We start from the raw sequence: 22340 nt of genomic DNA on the forward strand, positions 1-22340 counted from the left end.
TTTTTTAAAAAGCCAAATTTAATACAGTTCAAGGCTGACAACATATAAATCCTCTTCTGTACATAATCATAATGCTTTGAAATTCAATCACAGAAGGGCAGTAAAAAGGTGGGGCGTGTTAATGAAAACAGTGAACTTCTCCGTAGTTCTCTATTTGGCCTCTGGAGGGCACTGCTGCTTAAATTGGAAATTGCTTTTCTGTAAAAGATCAGAAGAAATTCACAAAACCCCTATGGTTTAAAGAGAGATTCTGATCATTTTTTACACAGTGAGATGTAAAGCATCTCAGACACCAGAGGTAGGCATTTTGTTAAGGCAGCTTCTCTTCCTAACAACCTCCCTACAATCTCCATCAGAAGAAATATAAATCCTTTGTCATTCTTAACTTTAGAGAAACCTGGGTTCAAGTCAGCCAGTCATCAGGCTCATTTGTGGGGAACCTGTTAGAAAGGAGCTCACTGCCGCTTCACTGCTCCACCATGACCTTGGTGTTCAACTTGATGCTTGAGATGCTCCTGTTTCTAAGTGAGTACTGCTCCATTTTATTCCTTTGTCCACACATGGAATATTGCTCCGTGTTGAACAGAGACTTTTTGTTTTAGCTGAGTTCACTGATTCAGCATTGATGTTTCAGCAGGAGCTGGAGCCCAGTCAGTGACCCAGCCTGATGACCACATCACTGTCTTTGAAGGAGCCCGTCTGGAGCTGAAGTGCAACTACTCATCTTTTGTTTCACCATCTCTCTTCTGGTACGTGCAGTACCCCAGCCAAGGACTCCAGCTTCTCCTGAAGTACGTGTCTGGAGACAATCTTGTTTCAGGCATCAAAGGTTTTGAGGCTGAATTTAGGAGGAGTGAGAAGTCCTTCCACCTGAGGAAAATACCAGCTCTTTGGAAAGACTCGGCCAAGTACTTCTGTGCTCTGAGTGACACAGTGCCTGGGACTGCAGAAGGGGCTGAACACAAACCTCCTGGGACACTGTAGCTCAGTCTTTGTTATATTTAGGAAGTTGGCATGCTCTGTGAAGGCAAACAGTACAGACAATACAGAATCCTGAACGTGTTTGGTTCCCATGGGCATCTTAGATTTTTCTTTTCTTCATTTTTTCTTGTCTTTTCTATTCTTTTTTTCTTTATCATTTTCCAAAGGAAAGACTCCTGTTTTCTAAAATTTGGCATTTTTGTCCTCTAGAATCTGAATTCTAGGGAAAATGAGGCCATAGAATTTTCAACAAGCTGGAGAAAGTTACTTTCTCCCGTGTCATTTGGAATAGTGATGGACTGAGTTATAATAGTTTGAGGTTAGCCATGTGAGTTGATATAACACAAGTCAGAAAATTTTCTTTACAATATTAATCTCATCTCTCAAGCAAACAAAAAACCCAGGACAATGGCTTTCTAACTGCATTATCTCCAGACTATTTTTCTAGTATCCTAAGAGGCTTCTTTCATTAAAGGACTTCAACTCTTTGACTAAAGCATTTGGGACTGGTGTAGCTAATTACTGCCAACACTAAAGGATGTATATGGGTGACCTTTCCAAAAACAATATAGTGTGAAACAATAAAAGGCTTCCTTTATTTATCAGTCCCCAATAATAGGCTTCCCAGGTGGTGCAGTGGTAAAGAATCTGCTGGCCAATGCAGGAGACACAAGGGCATCCTCCCTAATGAGGAGGAAGATGAGGAGTGCAGTGAAGAGGTGGTTAAATCATCTTTATGGGGCAGTTCTTCTGGGTCTGTGTTTATCTTTGGCCAGATATCTCTTTCCTTTTCCCACATCAGACCTGTTTTAGGACACTCCGGAAAGATGCATGTACATCTTTTTGCCAAGATAGATTCCAGCACAGAGCTTTGTGGGATGCTTGGCGTCATCTGTTATGAGGTGGTGCCACCTCCTTTTTGAGCACTGTGGAGTCTTTCTGTGCCTGTGCAGATTCCTTGACCTCTTGACCTCAGAAGTGGTCACTTTTTTACTCTAGTAGAGCTCAGCTCTTACTGTTAATTGTCTTAGTTCAGTTCAGTTCAATCGCTAAGTCGTGTCCAACTCTTTGTGACCCCATTAACCCCAGCACGCCAAGCCTCTCTGTCCATCACCAACTCCCAGAGTTCACTCCAACTCATGTCCATTGAGTCGGTGATGCCATCCAGCCATTTCATCCTCTGTCGTCCCCTTCTCCTCCTGCCCCCAATCCCTCCCAGCATCAGAGTCTTTTCCAATGAGTCAACCCTTCACATGAGGTGGCCAAAGTACTGGAGTTTCAGCTTTAGCATACCTAAATGTAAATTGCTGTGTTTATCATGCTTTGGAAATTGCTTTGATTCGTGAGTCAGAGATGAAGGAACAGATACTTGTACTGAGGTCTTGGAAAGTGCAATGAGAAGTGCTATAGCGCTTTCCAAACACCAGCATATCCCTCCAGTCACTTTTTCACTCATTTCTTCCTCTTCACAGACTTGTAGCTCACTTTCCTTTTCCTCACTTCACTATTCCTGAAACATATCTTTTCATTCCTTTTGCTTATTGAAGTGTTCTCAGTCATCAGCCCAGTACCCAACATATAGTAGGTGTTCAATAAATATTTATTGAGTAAAGAAATATTCATGACTGATGTTACTAATAATTGCTAGGGATGCAATAAAATATTGAAAGGGTGAGTTAGATCTTCTATAAAAATAGAAGAGAGAGTCAACCTCACATGGATTTCATAATGAAGACAGGGCTATATTTGAAAATATTTATTTATTCATAAACTCATTAATCCTTTACTTCTATTTCCATTTCTTTTTCTTCCTTCCTCCCTCTCTCTTTTCCTTCTTTCCTCTCTTTACTCCTTTTTCCTATAATTATTAGTGAACTAGGTCATGTGAAACTTTAGTTTATTCCAAAATAAAGTTATTTCTTCCATTAAAATTCCCAGTACATTCTTTTCTCATAAAGTGGTTGACACCATATATTTTGAAAGATTAAAATTATGTTTAACTAGAGTCCCCTGCAAAGAAGCAGGGAATTCTCCTGATTTTAGAAAAATGGATACAAAACATAGTTATTTAGATATCAACTGGTATTCTCATTCAGTCCATCTTCCATAACTATAAGCCAACAAAGGTGTTAAAAGTCCATATAGTATTTCAGTAAACCCATGCCCATAGTAAATCCATGTCCAGTTAGGACTGGACATGTTGGAACTGGACATGGAACAACAGACTGGTTCCAAATAGGAAAAGTAGTATGTCAAGGCTGTATATTGTCACCCTGCTTATTTAACTTCTATGCAGAGTACATCATGAGAAACGCTGGGCTGGAAGAAACACAAGCTGGAATCAAGATTGCCGGGAGAAATATCAATAACCTCAGATGTGCAGATGACACCACCCTTATGGCAGAAAGTGAAGAGGAACTAAAAAGCCTCTTGATGAAAGTGAAAGAGGAGAGTGAAAAAGTTGGCTTAAAGCTCAACATTCAGAAAATGAAGATCATGGCATCAGGTCCCATCACTTCATGGGAAATAGATGGGGAAACAGTGGAAACAGTGTCAGACTTTATTTTTGGGGGCTCCAAAATCACTGCAGATGGTGATTGCAGCCTTGAGATTAAAAGATGCTTACTCCTAGGAAGGAAAGTTATGACCAACCTAGATAGCATAATCAAAAGCAGAGACATTATTTTGCCAACAAAGGTCCGTCTAGTCAAGGCTATGGTTTTTCCTGTGGTCATGTATGGATGTGAGAGTTGGACTGTGAAGAAAGCTGAGCACTGAAGAATTGATGCTTTTGAACTGTGGTGTTGGAGAAGACTCTTGAGAGTCCCTTGGACTGCAAGGAGATCCAACCAGTCCATTCTAAAGGAGATCAGTCCTGGGTGTTCTTTGGAAGGAATGATGCTAAAGCTGAAACTCCAATACTTTGGCCACCTCATGCAAAATGTTGACTCATTGGAAAAGACTCTGATGCTGGAAGGGACTGGGGGCAGGAGGAGAATGGGACAACAGAGGATGCGATGGCTGGATGGTATCACTGACTCAATGGACGTGAGTTTGAGTGAACTCTGGGAGATGGTGATGGACAGGGAGGCCTGGCGTGCTGCAATTCATGGGGTCGCAAAGGGTCGGACATGACTGAGTGGCTGAACTGAACTGAACTGATGCCCATAGGAAGCACAGTGCTTGCCAACCCAAAAGTGGTGAACAGATTTTAAAAATCCTTTTTTGATTTCTATTTTTTCATCTCTGTTCAGAAATAATCCTTACCAAAAAATAAATAAATAAATAAAGTGCCATTCTTATACCAAACGTGTCCTGCTTTAAAACATTCTACTGAACTTATATTTAGAAATTATAGAATTAATGAGTGCTCTTTAGTAGAACTGTTATTAGTTCTATCACTAATTCTACCAATAGAGATTCACGAATAGAGATTCATGAGTATATGATCTCATGAGGAAAATAATAGGAGTTAGTAACTTGGAGCTCCATTGGCACACTGTGTCTTTTAACTGTTTTTCCCTATAGCTAATACATTAGTAAATTGAATCAGGAAGAGATTGTTGGCAGTGCACACTGAGGATTCTAAAGTTTCACAAATTCTATCTGTTTGCACATCTGAGGGACTGAATCTAAAGTTAGAAGAATATCTAATTTGTTCATTACACCAGAATTGCATAAAACTGGCAACACACTAAGTGATTTTTAAACTGGACACGACTGAGTGACTCCACTTTCACTTTTCACTTTCATGCACTGGAGAAGGAAATGTCAACCCACTCCAGTTTTCTCGCCTGGAGAATCCCAGGGACGGGGGAGCCTGGTGGGCTGCCATCTGTGGGGTCGCGCAGAGTCGGACACGACTGAAGCGACTTAGAAGAAGAAGAGGAAGAATAACAAGTGTATACACAATACAGAACATAGAGAAGAAAGCATCCTGGGCACAAAGAGGATGAGAAAACTTCGCAAAATAGTTCATTTTAGTAGTTAGAATGAAAATTCAGAAAACTACATCACCCATGTAATAAATACACGATAACTATAAAAGGTAAAGAAAAATTCTAAAAATAGAAGAAAACCTGAAATAAAGGAGAATGATATGATCAGATGGGGAGGGTGACAAAGTAAAATTTTGTGATAAAATCGATACTGGAAAGGTATTACACTAAAAATTGGAAAAAAAAAATTGCATCCATGTGCCAAGGATAAAGGATTTATAAATAGCAGTCAGAATGCAGATCTGAATGTAAGAATAATGCATGAAGTTAATAGAAAAAATTCAGAACTTGTTCATTACTTTGTGTTAGCTACCCATTTCTTAAGCAGGACACAAGTATTGCTAAGCATCAAAACGAATCTATATTCATATATACATTCATTTTTTGTCACTTTTCTGTACAGCAGAGATGGGCACAACATTGTAAACCAACTACACTTCATTAAAAAACTGATCTATATTAAAATTATTTCAAAAGTTAAAAAGATAACTAGAAAATCTATTAAAGGATAACTAGTGAATATATTTACAGTATTATTATCTTATGAAATTTAATATTGATTATCAAAAATAATATATTATCAAATATCATCTATCACATATATCATCAAAGGGATCATTTTGATTTAAAAATATGTCTTTCAAATCAACAAGAAAACAAACAAATTGATAGAAAAGACAAAAGTCTAAAGTAGGTTTTTGACAACAGAAGATATTCAGATAGTCAATAAACATGTCATTCCTATAGGATACATAAGCTGACATAGTTAATTTACACTGGCAGAAATCAGAATATTGTTATATGTGGGGCAATATCATAAAGAGAGCACTGAAGGGCTGGTAATGCTCTGTTTCTTGATCTGAGTGCTGGTTATAAGAGTGTTGGTTACATGAAAATTTACCAGGCTGTACCCTTATATTACATTTTCTTACATGAATATAATACTCCAATAAAAACTAAAATGATACATGAGGACCTCCTACTAATTATAAGGTAACAATGAACTAAAACTGAAATTTCAGGTGCTTTCATTCTAGTCTTCCTTTTCTGCTCCTGAAATATTTAAGTAAGAACACATTTGTGAAACAAGCATGACTTCTGACCATGGGTAAGCCTTCTCTTAATAGACCATAGATGAGAAATGTGTTTTTGGTCTTTTTCATCTCTCCGGGATACAAATGTGACTTTTGACCTTTGGTATGTAGTATTAGGACTCCCTGGTGGCAATGCAGGAGCCGCAGGAGTCTCAGGTTCGATCCCTGAGTTGGGAAGATCCTCTGGAGAGGGCATGGCAACACACTCCAGTATTCTTGCCTGGAGAATCCCATGGACAGAGGAGCCTGGCAGGCTACAGTCCACAGGGTCAGAAAGAGTCCATTGAGTTGCTTCATGACTGAAATGACTTAGGATGCATGCACTCATGTATTAGCAAGGTACTAACCCATTGACATTTGGCATTATTAGGAAAAGTAGAAAAGTTTAGTGAATAGGAAAGGGTGATAAATCACTCAGGATGCTTACAGAATCTTATTGATTAGAACAGAGTTCAAGCCACTCTCAAGCTATGAAAGTCTGGGGAAGGTATACATTTTTGTCTAGAAACATTGCTGAAAAACAGAACATAGAGATTCTGGTAAGGATGAAGAAGTAAATCTATTTGTAGGCCATGAACAGTACCTGCCATAGCCTTTTACCTAAACATTAAGGTGAAAGTGAAAGTCGCTCAGTCGTGTCCGACTCTTTGAGACCCCACGAGCTATACAGTCCATGGAATTCTCCGGGTCAGAATACTGAAGTGGGTAGCCTTTCCCTTCTCCAGGAGATCTTCCCAATCCAGATTTTGAACTCAGGTCTCCCGCATTGCAGGAGGATTCTTTACCAGCTGAGCCACAAGAGAAGCCCAAGAACACTGGAGTGGGTAGTCTATCCCTTTGCCAGTGGATCTTCCTTACCCAGGAATTGAACCAGGGTCTCCTGCATTGCAGGCGGATTCTTTGCCAACTGAGCTATCAGGGAAGCATTAAAGGGCTCTTGAAACACTGTGGCATTCTATGCAGTCAATGAGATTTATTAGCCAACATCTTTATCGTTAACATTATCCCAGAATCTAGTGCATGGTTCCAAATTGCTGTAAAAACAGAAAAGGGAGTTCATCTTATCTTTGGATTTCAAAGGCTGGTAAAATGGAAGAGAGAGGGTAACATTTATAAAAGAGCTTTGGAATGATTATCTTTACACTCCATGTTAGTTAAGGAAGCAATAGCCCTTGTGAAAATTCCTTCCACATGGCCTTAACTAAACACTGACCATTTATAATACTTTTCTCTCTCATAGTTGCTCCTTATTCTCTCTCATATAAAACACTTCCAGTTTAATGATGGGAACAGCATTCTCTTCACAACCACACCCATGCAAAAATAGACTCTTGTCTTTGCTCTCAATCTCAAACAGAGCCCTCAATCATGGACAGTCCAGGAAGGGAAGATTTCCATTCAGAACTGTAGTTGTGAGAGGAGTGAATTTGACTATTTCCCATGGTATTAACAATACCCTGGTAAAGGCCCTGTATTCTTGATAGCCATACATTTGGTTGTGAATAAAAAGGAAGATTAACAGTTTTCCTCAGTACGAGTGCCAAACAGCTCTCATTGCACATCACAGCTTCCCAGCCTGGAGACTCAGCCACCTACTTCTGCACAGCAAGTGCATGGTGCTCCCCAGGCAGCCAAGGCTTCAGATACACCCTGCTGTGTAGATTAAATACACACACACACACACACAATTTTTTTGTGCATAAGAAGGCTTAATATATTTTTAAAAATTGAAATTATACAGAATTTATTTTTTGATCAGTAGTGAAATTGACTTGGAAAATCAATAGCAAAAAGATATCTTTAGAAACTCCCAAATACCTGGAATCTAGGCATTAAGTTTTAAAGTAACCCATAGGTTAAAGAAATAATTACTTGGCTATTAGAAAATATTTTGAAAGAAAATATAGTGAGAACATATACATATAAATATTATGAGATACAGGTAATATCTCATAATATAATATCTCATAATAGATTCTGGTAAAGAATCTGCCTGCAATGCAGGAGACCTGGGCTCAATCCCTGGGTTGGGAAGACCCCCTGGAGAAGGGAAAGGCTACCCACTCCAGTACTCTGGCCTCGAGAATTCCATAAACTGTATTCACAAAGAGTCGGACACGACTGAGCTACTTCCGCTTTTACAGGTAATATTTTACATAGGAGGAGTTCATCTTTTTAAATACTTATATTTCTAAAGAAAAAGGCTGCAAAACAATTATCTAAGCTTTCAACAAAAAAAGATAGAAAAAGAAGAACAAATTACAACTAATATAAACTGAAATAAGAAAATAATAAAAATGTCAAGTTGGTAAAACAGAAGGAAAATGATAGAAATACCCATGAGATACAAAGTTAAGTTTGCTAAAACAATTAATAAACTATATATTCCTAGATAGAATTATCATGGTGAAAAAAAAGAAAACATAAATTAGAAATATAAAGAATGAAAAAATAAGATATAGAACAGATGTTGCAGTGTTAAAAAGATGGAGTCCCTCTGCTGTCTACCTGAAACTATCACAACATTGTGAATTGGCTGTACTCCAATACAAGATACAAATTCAATAAAAATGAATAAAAAGAGAAAATAAAAAATTATTAACAAGATAATGCTACTGACTCATCCCAAGTGTGGATGTGGGAAAGTGGAGAAATTTGATTGTTTGGCAAGGGTGCAATGACAATTCAGTGGAGTAATGATAGTCTTATGAACAAATGACTTAGGGACAATTGGATATTCCTAGGCAAATAACTGAATCTTGGTCTAAATCTCCCACCTTATACAAAAATTTGAGGAGAATCTCAAAATGGACTGTATATCCAAGTGTAAAATCTAAAACTCTAAATCTTTTTGAAAAAAAAAAAAAATCTTCAGAACCAAGTGTTAGACAAAATGATTTTTGTCATGATGTTAAAGCACAATCAATAAAAAATAAAATATTTCATCATAAGTAAAAATGCTTGCTCTGTGAAAGGTACTATTAAGAGAATGAAAAAGACAAGCTGCAGAATGGCAGGAAATATTTTCACAATGTATTTTTTTTTAATTTTATTTTATTTTTAAACTTTACATAACTGTATTAGATTTGCCAAATATCAAAATGAATCCGCCACAGGTATACATGTGTTCCCCATCCATTTTAATCAAGGATGGTATTCAGAAAACAATGAATTGTCTAAACTCAGTAGGAAGAAAACAAGTAGTCCAATTGGAAAATGGTTCATCCAAACATATCATGGAAGAGCTATGTGTTAGTGAAATAAGCGTATAAACAGATGTTCAACATCATTAACCATCAAGGAAATGCAAATTAAAGTTACAATGAGATACCATTCCGCATCTTGCTTAATGGCTAAAATGAAAAATAACCAAGTTCTGGCAATGATGTAGAGAAGTTGAACCACTCATACACTGCTGGTGGGTAAACGGTGCAGTCATTCTGGAAGACAGTTTAGCAGTTCCACATAAACTTAAATATCCACTCACCTTACAACTCAGCAATCATACTCTTTTATGGGCATTTGTACTTGAGAAATGGAAAACATGTTCACACAAATATCAGTACAGAAATATTCATGGCAGCTGTACTTGTGATGGCCAAAAGCTGGAAACCAGCCAAATGTTCTTCATTGTGTGAATAGATAAATATGCTGTGGTACACCCATACAATAAACTCTTACAGATCTATCTCAAGCTGAAATAGGGTTAAGTCTCGAGAAACCATTTTAGGTTGAAAATGTAAGTGGAAAAAGCATATAATATACTTAACCTCCTGTGCGTCAGAGTTTTGCCTGGTCTAACCTCAAAGGTGTTGTACTGAAAGTGAAAAACAGAATAGTGGTGTGAGTGCGGAACATTCCTAAGTGTATTAGTTGTTGACCCTCACGATCCCAGGGTGCACAGAGAGCTTAGCTCGGTGTTGCTGCCCAGCACGACTACGGAATGTCATACAGCATGCTGCTAACATGAGAAAAAGTAAAAATTCAAAATACAAAGTATGGTTTCTAGTGAATGCATATATGCTCCTCACTACCATACGGTGAAAAACCTTAAGTTGATTTATCACAAGTTGCGGACAGTCTGTGGTGATGAAAAGAAACTTATTATTGATTCATGCAACAGCCTAGATGGATCTCAATGCTGAGTGAAAATGGTATCTCAGGAGACTACTTGTTACATGTTTACACACCACATTATTACAAATGCATACAGAATGTAAGAATTTACTTATACAGTGTTCTCAAAAGGACAAAATATAGAGATGAAAAGATCAGATCAGTAGTTGCTAGAGGTCATCATGAGTTGCCAGAGTGGAGACAGTGTGAAAGTGGTTTTCTCTAGGGAGATGGAACAATTCTGCATCATGATTTTAGTGATGGTACAAAAACCTGTACCAGTGATAAAATTTCACAGGGATATGCATAATAAAACTGATATATCAGATTATCATCTATATTTCAGTAATATTTTATCAATATTAATTTTCTGGTGTATGTATAATATCTGTAATTATTAAATACAGATATTATATGTGCTACAATACAATACCATGCTGCCGCCCAGTTGCTGTGGACATTCGTGATCCCTTCTACTTAAATACAAGTAGGTTTGGTAATTGAAACCAGGGCATCAGCTGCCTGTCAGCACTCAGAGGTGAAATGGGACAGAGGAGATGTCTCAACTAAATATGCACTCTCCTCCATGCATCAGTCATTAACACCACCACTCAAGCAACTTGAAAGCAAGGGGTTGGCACTGTTTCAGAGACCTTGTCTGTACTTTCTTTTCTACTATTCATTTGCCTTTGGTTCTTTTATATTAATTCATCCATTAAAATAATAAAACCAGCTAGAAAATTCACAGCTACATTCAAATGAACAGGTAACAGTTTAGAAATCTCAGCCATCACCTTCTGTGCTGTAGACATATACTGCGTGCTTGCAGTCTGTAGACACCAAGTTTTATTGGAGTGCATTATACTATATTATGGCACAGAAAGATCTGGCATGCTTTATTTAACAAAAAGAAAAAATAACAAGCAACTAACTCGTGAGACTGAACATTTTGGGCCAGTGGGATGAAAAAAAATGACATGAGGACAATTCTAAGAAACATGATCTAATAAGTACAATTCTACTTGTGGAAGGAATGGAACTCAATATCCTGATCCCCCTTAAAGTCTGATAAATAAGACTCAATATCAAGTTTCAAAAGAATAATTACTTTATTCTTGTTATAAATTCATACAAACATAAAAAACAGAATAGACTCTGAAAGTTAGAAGGACAGATATTTTATCATTTGTTGTCAAAGTAATTTTATGTATTGGAAAAACCTAGCAGAGCCCTAAAACCTAGAAAAAAATATATTAAAAATTTTGGATAAGACTGCCTTTCACCAAAAGGGCCAAAAGTCTGTGAGTTTTTAAATAGAGTATTTAGATTTTGGATGGAGAAATGTAAGTATAGGCTAAATGAATGACTAGTAAGTAAGTAGATTACAAGAAGGGTTCATTGCTTATACTAAATCTTATTTTAGGTCCGTGCATGTTGTTACAAACAGCGTTATTTTGTTCTTTTTCATGGCAGAGCGATTTCATTGTGGGTTTTCCCCGGTGGCTCTGCGGTAAAGAATCCACCTGTCAAGGAGGACACAGGGGTTCTATTCCTGGCTCAGGAAGACCCTTGGAGAAGGAAATGGCACCCCACTCCAGTATTCTTGCCTGGAAAATCCCATGGAAGGAGGAGCCTAGCAGGATACAGTCCACAGAGCCCAAAGAGTTGGACACTACCTAGTGACTAAAGAACAAACACATCATTGTACATAAATAGCACATTTTTTTATCCATTCCTCTGTCAATGCACATTTCATTTTGCTGTAACACATCACTGTAAATCAACTAAACGCCAATAAAAATTTTTTTAAAAGCCTAATTTAAATGGGATGGCAAAATTATTCTGTGGAATAATCATAAGTGATTATCAACTTGTTTGTTCTTCAGTTTCACTCAGTTCAAACCTTTAAAATAATTGCTTTTGCAAAGCCCCCTTTTGGGCTCAGCCTAACTTAATTGCCAGTGAAAGAAAAATAGACAAAGTAAGGGTTTGTGGTGAGCTAGACTTTTCTTTCCCATCTGTGCACAGACCATGTCACCTATGAACATGACAACCCCCACTTCCTGCTTGAAGGAGTCACACAGGAACTGGATACTATGTATATGCGCTGCCAGGCACTCAGACACTGAACTCAGCTTGAGGCGGAACTCAGCACATTTGAGCAGGGAATGCTGCTCATGCTGCTCTCCAGTCTGCCCTGGGTGTTCCTGGCCTTCATCTTCTCTGGTAGGTATTCTAAAAGAGAAGCAAGCACCTTATGATTTCAGTTTGTATTTTTTTAGTCTAATTCCTATACTATTTTATTCACTGCTCCATCTCTGTTTTCTGATTTTCCCCCCAGGATCCAGTGTAGTCCAGATAGTTACTGAAGACCAGCCATACATTTCCAGTCAAGCTGGGGAGGTAGTCACCCTGAACTGTCACTATGAAACACATCGGAGCAGTTACATTTTTTGGTATAAACAACTTCGCAGTGGACAGATAATTTATCTCATTCTTCAGGATTCTTCTACCCAGAATGCAATGGATGTCCACTACTCTGTAAATTTTCAGAGATCACATAAATCCCTCAGCCTCACCATTTCAGACTTACAGCTGGAAGACTCTGCAAAGTACTTCTGCACCCTCTGGGAACTCAGTGCTTGAAGTAATAGAAAAAGCTGAACACACCTGCAGACCCCAGACAAGAAACGGTAGTCCTGCGGTTGCTTCATCTGTGGTCTGGATCAGAAGATTTAATTATAAATAAAAGCTCCTTCTTTGTCATTTGGAAGCAGGTGTCCAGAGTAATTTTCTACTGATACATTCTCCTCTTAAATTTTTGACTTTAAATAAAACACACAGAACATGTGTAAAGTTGTCTAAATTTGAAAACTTGCCCCATAATAATGTAGAATGGCGGTTTCACCTAGAGAGGCTCACATCACAAATCTGGGTCTAGAAAATGAAATCGTCATGACAAACATTTCCTTAGTCCTTTTCCCTTAGATTTTGTGTCAGGGCACTATCAGAGGAGAGCCACCAGTGATGTAGAGTAAGAGGTTGGTTATAAGGATTAGAACATAGGCAATGGCTACAGCTGGTGGGAGTGTCCATAAAAACTGTTATATTTGCATTTGGTGTTGAGCTTGAATTCACTGTAAGTCAACTAGAGAAGTTTTGTGAAGCAAAGTTGGATGTGGACAAAGCATGGACACACTGTGGCATGTATGGAAATATATGAGGACAATGGAACCCACAAGATACTCTAAAACTTGTCTGTCTCTTACCTCCTTCAGTCGCACAGTAGTGGGTGACCCTCAGGAGAAGTGGATGTCATTTTCCGTTATGCTACAGGCATACTTGGTCTAATACAAAGAGAAAATGAGGAAGATAACCTCGTGGAAGGTCGAGGGGTTCTGAGTCAACAATAAGTTGAATTATCAGATCAGCAGCAGCATTACGTATTGCCTTAGTCCCTGGAGCCCTGCATCATCCTGCAGAACATAGAAACATGGCTACTTCATCACAAATACCTTCCAAAACCTGCACAAATCTCTGTCATGGCCAACCCAACCCAGAACAACAGAGGGAAGCAAATCCTGGGAAAGAAATTTCAGATTGTTAAGTTGACACAGTGCAAACCTACCATAACAGCTTAACTGGTTAACGTCCCTCCTTGTTAACTAGGCATTCAATCAGTACCTCTTTGAATAACACGGCTTCTAATAAAGACCACAGGAAAACTATGCTTCCTGTTAATATGATGGAATTATTCTTCATTCAACCAAAACAAGCTGTCTCCTTCAAAGAGAATACCAAGTTCATTTATCCGTTTAAGGGTGATGTTCTTTCCTCTTCTATCTGCATCACACTCTCCCATTGAAACCTGTATCTTAACTACTGAGATACAATGAGATTAAGCTTAATTTGTAGTGGCACATTTTATGTTACTACAGGCCGGTAAACAGGAGAGGGAAGTTAAAAATGGTTAATGTATATATAAATATATTCATATAAAATGAAAATAATTTTATAACTATTATAGCTTTTGTTACTGCAAATGACCACATGATTGTAACCATTATTTATAACTACCTCATCCATTACCCATTCCATAACCTCTTTATCATAGCAAGAATCTCCACTCACTGTTGTACTTGACTTCCTATAAAGCAAGCTCCTTTTTGAGGAGCAATGCTATATGGAATGTCATAAAGATGAATAAGATATTCTGCAAATTCACCACTGTGGTTTTGGCAGAAGTTTGAAAGCACTGAAGACAAATCCAAGGGTCTATTTTAGTTGAAAAAAGTCTTGCTAATACTCAGGGGAAATGGATATGTTGCATTCTGGGAAACATCATTGAGAATGATGCCTGACTTTTCATCACAAACAATAGCCATCACAAAAGGAAAGCATTTCTAAACTTTCTAAAGAAAACAAACAAATAAAACTTGCAAGGGAGATTGTTATGAGCATGAATGTATGTGAAAAAAATTTTTTTCAGTGTTGTTTAAAATCACTGTTAAGAGAGTGGAAAGTCAATCCCAGAGTGGAAGGCAATATATGCAAAACACATTTCTGAAAAAGGAATCAAATGCAGAAGGTATTACAACTCATAAATCAATAAGAAGAGAAAACAGTTAATAAGAACAGCAAAATCTTAGAGATCCAAATCAGAAATATTACATCCAATAGTAGCTAGTGTACATGCAAGATGTCCTTGATTTTATTATTTTTAGGGAAACCAAAATCAAACCTCACTTGTTCCATCTGTGTCCTTTCAGCACCCTGGGTGTGTCAATGTGTCAGTGTAGCTAGTTGTATATGATACAAAAGGATAGGGAAAATAATGACTGTTTCCAAGAAAATAAGAGATTAAGTAAATGCCCTAGAAGCTTCCTTCCCTGAACTGATGTGGCGGGTTTGGGAGAAGGGTGGCAGGGAAGCAGATCACAAATCTGGACACTGAAGGAAAGGCAGGTTTCAACAGCCTATAGAAAGTGGACATTTACTGAACTTACTATAAGTCAGGAACTGTAGAATGCATTTCTGATTCATTATCTAATCTAAATATCAAAACCCTATGAGACGGGTTTTATTGTTCCAATGCTTGTAATCTTTGGGAAATGAGACATAACTTTCCTAACTGTGAAAAATGTCTCAAACCTTTATTGTCAGAGTGTACCATTTAGAGGGCTTCTTGGAGATTTGGGTATGAGGAAGTACTTGACCCAGAACAGAATGAATGGATGTCTCAATAATGGTGACATTATGGGTTTAAACTGGAACCTAAAGAGATCTATGAAGAATGGTTCTATCAAGATCTACAAGACCTTCTAGAATTAACACCCCCAAAAGATGTCCTTTTCATCATAGGGGACTAGAATGCAAACTCAGGAAGGAATGCAAACTTACTCCAAGCTAGTTTGAACTTGGCGGAGAAGGCAATGGCACCCCACTCCGGTACACTTGCCTGGAAAATCCCATGGATGGAGGAGCCTGGTGGACTGCAGTCCATGGGGTCGCTAGGAGTCGAACACGACTAGCGACTTCACTTTCTCTTTTCACTTTCATGCATTGGAGAAGGAAATGGCAACCCACTCCAGTATTCTTTCCTGGAGAATCCCAGGGATGGGGGAGCCTGGTGTGCTGCCATCTCTGGGGTCACACAGAGTCGGACACGACTGAAGTGACTTAGCATAGCATAGCATAGTTTGAACTCGGAGTACAAAATGAAGCAGGGCAAAGGCTAATACAGTTTTGCCAAGAAAACACACTGGTCACAGCAAATTTCCTCTTCCAACAACACGAGAGACCACTCTCCACTTGAATATCACCAGATAGTTAACACAGAAATAAGATTGGTTATATTCTTTGCAGCCGAAGATGGAGAAACTCTATAGAGTCAGCAAAAACAAGATCTGGAGCTGACTGTGGTCAGATCATGGGCTCCTTATTTCAAAATTCAGGTTTAAACTGAAGAAAGGCTGGAAAACCACTAGGCCATTCAGGTATGACCTAAATCAAATCCCTTAATTTAAACAATTTAAATAGTTATTTAACACAACATTTTCATTAAATTCAATAAATTCATTGGCTCATTCAACAAAGAGATAATTCTTGAGTGCCTACTCTGTACCAACCTCTCTTATAAACATTTAAATTATATGGGCTTTTAAGTAAATTTTCAACGTGGGAAGGTGAGATGCAAATGAATACCAAGGAGATCAAGAAGTGAGAATGCACTATCATATGACTGCAATAAAGCTGTCAAAGATAATTAAAACCTTCTATAGAGTCTTTAGGACCAAGACAACACAGATGAGCACAGAGGTATTACAAGTAAGATGTGTGTGCAATGTGGTAAGCTGCTTCAGTCGTGTCTGTCCCTGTGAATGCATGGAGGTAGCCCAGCAGGCTCCCTTATCCAAGGGATTCTCCAGGCAAGAAAATTGGAGTGGGTTGCCATGCCCTTCTCCAGGGGATCTTCCCAACCCAGGGATTGAAACTGTGTCTCTTAAGTCTCCTGCATTGGCAAGGGAGTTCTTTACCACTAGGGTCACCTGAAGTGAAAGTGAAAGTTGCTCAGTCATGTATGACTCTTTGTGACCCCATGGGCTGTATTCCATGGAATTCTCCAGGGGAGAATACTGGAGTGGGTAGCCTTTCCCTTCTCCGGGGGAATCTTCCCAACCCAGGGATCGAACCCAGGTCTTCCTCATTGGAGCAGGATTCTTTACCAGCTGAGCCACAAGCAGCCGAGCCACCAGAGAAGCCCAAGAATACTGGAATGGGTAGCCTATCCTTTCTCCAGTGGATCTTCCTGACCTAGGAATCAAACCCGGGTCTCCTGCATTGCAGGTGGATTCTTTACCAACTGAGCTGTCTGGGAGTCACCTGAGAAGCCTTTTTTTTTTTTTTTTGTCGCTCAGTCGTATCTGATTGTTTGTGACCCCATGGACTGTAGCCCACCAGGCTTCTCCATCCATGGAATTTTCTAGGCAAGAGTACTGGAGTGGGTTGCCATTTCCTTCTCCAGGGGATCTTCCCCACCCAGGGACTGATCCTGGATCTCCCGCATTGTGGGCAGACGCTTTACAGTCTGAGCCACTAGGGAATCCCCTGGAAATTTATCCCCTGGGATAAATCCCCTATTTATCTTCAAATCTGAAAGTGAAAGTGAAGTCGCTCAGTCGTGTTCGACTCTTTGCGACCCCATGGACTGTAGCCCACCAGGCTCCTCTAACCGTGGGATTTTCCAGGCAATAGTACTGGAGTGGATTGCCATTTCCTTCTCCAGGGGATCTTCCCGACCCAGAGATCGAACCCGGGTCTCCCGCATTGTAGACAGACGCTTTACCATCTTAGCCACCAGGGAAGTCCCTAATAAAATATGGAACGCTTCACGAATTTGCGAGTCATCCTTGCCCAGGGGCCATGCTAATCTCTGTATCGTTCCAATTTTAGATGGAGCTTTACAAACAGTTGCTTGCTGACTTTGGTCTGGATTTATCTCTGCAGTTCTTTTATTCAGTCACAAGAGGGGGCTGCTTCATGTAAGAACTGCTACTGGGAGAAGGGAAGGGAAATTTGTTTCCCATTGCTGTGCAAGAAAAAAAAAGAAAGGAAAAATGGCATGCTTTTACCTTCTTTAGACAACTTGAGCTTTATTATCTCTTGTTGAATGTGTGCGGTCAAGGATTCAGGGGATCTTAACCCAATAGCCTAAGCCATTTACATGTACCTCCCTAACACTGCTTTCCCATTTCCCTGCTCTGATTATCCCTTCCATTTTCTATTTCTTATACTCTTTTCCCCATCCTTAGACTTTTTCTACCCCTTATACCGACCTCCACCCCACCCCCACTTTGTTTGCTTTTTTTTCTATTCCTTTGCCTTAGCATTCTTGTTTCACAACACCCACAAGTATCGCATAGGGAATATGAGGATTGAAGAACCACTGTTCAAGGAGGAGAGGTGAACACTATCTATGTCAATCAGTTGGTATATTAAGACAGACGCATGGAAGATGTCTATTTACGTAGGAATGCATGCATGATTTCAAGAACCTTCACAAGAGCTGCGAGTTCTAGGATGTGTAGCTTTTCGTCTCAATGTTATTAAATTTTTCCTGTCTCCTAGAGCACATCACTGCCTACTTTTGATTCTCCCATACATTTTCTGGAATGTGGATGGAAGTTTTCATCATTTTCATCACAACACAGAGCTCAGTACATTTTTCTGGGATTAAATCATGCATTCCACAAGTTTCATGGAGCATCAGCCAGTTTCTTAAGAAACAAATGAAAGACCAATGGTTGTGCATAGACACATCATTGTGATCGGTATTCCTTTTCTTGAGCCAGACATTAAACTTCATAGATGATTTCACTGTGAGCTGGGGATGTTTCACCGTCTTTGGGGGACATGACTAAAACCAGGGAGGAAGACATAGATAAGGAACTGCTTGATCATTGGCTGAGAAGGTCCTGGCAACAACATAGTAGTATCTGCACTGGTTGTAAGTTTTTACTGACAGCTGTTGCCTCTGTTCCCTGGAACCTCCTCAAGCCAAGGATCAGACACAAGCCTGAGCTCTGAGCCCATGGTCCTAGCTTGTCCTTGAAGTATGAGGCTGGTGACTGGAGTAACTGTGTTTCTGATCTTGGGTAAGTGTTCTGTGTCTACAGGGGATGACTTTGAGGGCAAAGGGCCACAAAGAGTCACTTACTCTCTACACCTCTCTCTGTGTTTTATTCAGCATTATAGAGATGGGACTGAGAAATGATCTGTGGGTTTGCTAAAGAGGCCTGTCTTCTACATTACAGTTTAAATCATAGCCACGATACCAGAAGAGTCCTTAGCAGTAAGCAGGTTGTAAGAATTCTCTGGGCTTATTAAGCCAAGGACCCATGGAACAAAGCCTGTGGAATCTCTGATTCTTGCCATGTATCTTTGGTCTCTATAATTTTGTTGTTGTCCAGTTGCTAAGATGTATCCAACTTTTTATGAGCAAATGGATGTCAGTATGCCAGGCTCCTCTGTCCTCTACTATCTCCTGGAGTATGCTCAAATTCATGTCCACTGAGACGGTGATACTGTTTAACTGTCTCATCCTCTGATGCCCCCTTCTCCTTTTGCCTTCAATCTTTCCCAGAATTAGGGTATTTTCTAATGAATCAGCTCTTGTCAGCAAGTGGACAAAGTATTGGAGCTTCAGTCTCAGCACCAGTCCTTCCAATGATATTCACATTTGATTTCCTTTAGGATTGACTGGTTTGATCTCCTTGCAATCCAATAATGAACACCAATAATATTTTTGCAGGACATAAGTAGAAACACTGGAGTAGGTACCAGGGCCAGACAGTTATAGGAGGGTTATGCCTTTAATCCATAGAATTACACTGAAATGTGCTCTGGAGCTAATTTAATTTCTTAACCCATAGGGACTGTGATTGATGCTAAGACCACCCAGCCCAACTCTGTGGATTGTGCTGAAGGAGAAAATGTAAACCTGCCTTGTAACCACTCTACCATTGGTAGAGATGACTATATACACTGGTATCGGCAAAATCCCAATCAGAGTCCACAGTATGTCATTCATGGCTTTCAAGACACAGTGGACAGCAGCGTGGCCTCTCTGACCATTGCTTCAGACAGAAAGTCCAGCACCTTGGTCCTGCCCCAGGTCACCCTGAGAGACGCCGCTGTGTACTACTGCGTCCTGAGAGAGGCACACTGGGACAGACAGGGCTGCACCTGTGCAGTATCTCTGGTGGGAAGAAGGGGGGAACTCAGTGGGGGAGCAGTCACGAGAGCAAATCTAGAGTCTAAGGAGAGTCAGAGAGCAGTAAGAGATGAGGAAAATGAAGGGAAGGAAAAGGGGAGAGATGCATAAAGGAAATAAAAGGACAAGGAAGAAGTGCCGCATTAGTTGATGTAGCTGAAAAGAATTATGGGGCTACTAAGAATCCTAGAAATAAAGTGAGAAGCATTAGCAATTTTTCATGGTTCTTTCTCGTGTCAGTAAAATGTTGGTTCCAGTGTGTTAGTCTCAACCTAAAAGTGAGAAAAATACAAATAGTTCTCCTTGTTCCAAAGGTGTCTTTCATGTGGACTCAGGGCAAGTCCAGACTCTGAAATTTTATAGTTGTTCCTCTTAGCATAAATAAATTACTTTTTTAAGAAAAATCCCAAATGTTTTTTGTGGCTAGTCTCAAACATGCATATTTGTCAGGAAGAAGCTGTTTTAGAAAGAAACAAAAATTAAGTGAATATTAATTTAGTTTTAATTTGTCTGGAAGTTTTACCTCTACATGGAGTTTTCATGGTTTTTTATATTCTCTAAACAACACACAGAACCATCTCATCATAAAAGACTCAGGCAGAACAAAAGTAAAAGCCCACAGCTGTATCATCTTCATTCCAGCCTAGTTTCCACCTTCCTCCGAGAAAACCAAATCTGATAATTAAAGCTAGCATGCCAGTCTGTTTTTTTCAATTATCTATATATTTGCATATAATTTTATGCAATTACATACACATTTACACTTACATGCATATGCGTATGGACACAATTTGACAGGCAAGTTGGATTTATTTGAATTTTTTCCAACTTCCCTTTTGACTTTCAGTTAATAAAGTGTGCTGGAAATCATCCTACAGTAAAAAATCAGTTTGTGCATGCTCAGTGGTGTCCAACTCTTTGCAGCCCCATGGATTGTAGCCTGCCAGGTTCCTCTATCCAAGGGATTTTTCAGGCAAGAATACTGGAGTGGGTTGCCATTTCCTCCAACATGGATCTTTCTGACCCAGATATCAAACCTGGTCTTTTCTATCTCCTGCATTACAGGCAGATTCTTTACCACTGTGCCACCTGGGAAGCAGTCCAATTAGTTCTTTATAATCCCATGTAGTACTCTGAAACATTCTAATTGTCTTTCTATTAATAAATATTTGTTTCTATTATTGTGCTATCGTGAAGAGTGTTGTCTTTATATATTTTTGTAATTCACTTTTGTATCTACAGGGACATCTCTATTATAATGTAATTTCTGAAACTAGAATGGTTATTTACAAAACAAGGTGCATTTAAAAAATTTTTGAGAAAGTGACAACTTGCCATTCATGTGGTATAAACATTTATACTTCGGCTAACAGGAGGAAGGTGAAGTTTGCATCACTGGTAGCTCAGCTGGCAAAGCTAAGCTTTAAACAGATTTTAAAAGTTGCCTATATTCAGTCTTAATATGTGTTAGCCCAACTGTTGAAATTATTTTTAAATCTAAGAATGTCAAGGTCCAAAATCTCAGCCTGTGTAGTTCAATCTGGCCTTACTGGAAGCAATAGTAAGAAGAACGCCCCTCAATAATGAATCAACTGGAAAGACAGTGGAATGAATCACAATACCAATCACAGAAGGTGACTTATTTTAGGGCAAATGTCAAGTATTAGAATAGAAAGTATACGTTGTTACTCTAGAAAAGCAAGAATCCCTAATGCTGCAAAGAGATATCATTGCCCCCTAAATATTCAAATGGTAGTAGAAATATTTATTACCAATTATAGCAAGATTTTGAAGCATCTTTAGCTCTTTCCATGGGGTCGAGAAGAGTCAGACATGACTGAGCAACTTCCCTTTCATTTTTCACTTTCATGCATTGGAGAAGAAATGGCAACCCACTCCAGTGTTCTTGCTTGGGGAATCCCAGGGACGGTGGAGCCTGATGGGCTGCCGTCTCTGGGGTCACACAGAGTTGGACACGACTGAAGTGATTTAGCAGTAGCAGTAGCAGTAGCTCTTTATTAGCCGCACATTTTCCCCAAGAGAAAAGATATAGAGGAAATTAGAGCACAAGACAGAGAAAGAGAGAGCCATTCCGGTCCTTGATCTGAGTGGCATCACTAACATAATATTCTCTGATCATCAAAAAGACTGAGAAATCTATCCTGCTGCATAGGATGTGTACCTAAATGTTAATTGCTTTGTTTATCATGCTTTGGAAATTGCTTTGATTCGTGAGTTAGAGATGAGGAATGGATACTTGTACTCAATCTTGGGAAGTTCAATGAGAGGTGCTGCCCCACATTCCCTCCAGTCACTTTTTCACTCATTTCCTTCTCTTCACGGCCTTTGAGCTCACTTTCTTTATCCTCACTTCACTTT

At 39.2% G+C, this 22340-nt stretch overlaps 1 non-coding gene and 3 gene segments (V, D, J or C); 3 read left to right on the forward strand and 1 right to left on the reverse strand.

Annotated features, from left to right (window-relative positions):
• LOC102415345 overlaps nucleotides 1–22340 on the forward strand; it is a gene marked incomplete in the record, with an annotated part of 786957 nt that overhangs the window by 390063 nt on the left and 374554 nt on the right.
• On the forward strand, nucleotides 97–2110 carry LOC102394676. The segment is given in 2 exon segments: nucleotides 97–525; nucleotides 635–2110. Coding segments are annotated over 2 exon segments (396 nt in total).
• LOC112577922 lies at nucleotides 17562–17663 on the reverse strand. The gene has a single exon (XR_003102119.1). It is a non-coding gene; the product is annotated as a U6 spliceosomal RNA (small nuclear RNA).
• LOC112587972 lies at nucleotides 18670–20961 on the forward strand. The segment is given in 2 exon segments: nucleotides 18670–18843; nucleotides 19621–20961. Coding segments are annotated over 2 exon segments (492 nt in total).

Source organism: Bubalus bubalis, chromosome 11 (assembly GCF_019923935.1).
Source record: "Bubalus bubalis isolate 160015118507 breed Murrah chromosome 11, NDDB_SH_1, whole genome shotgun sequence".
In the NCBI taxonomy this organism is placed as follows: domain Eukaryota; kingdom Metazoa; phylum Chordata; class Mammalia; order Artiodactyla; family Bovidae; genus Bubalus; species Bubalus bubalis.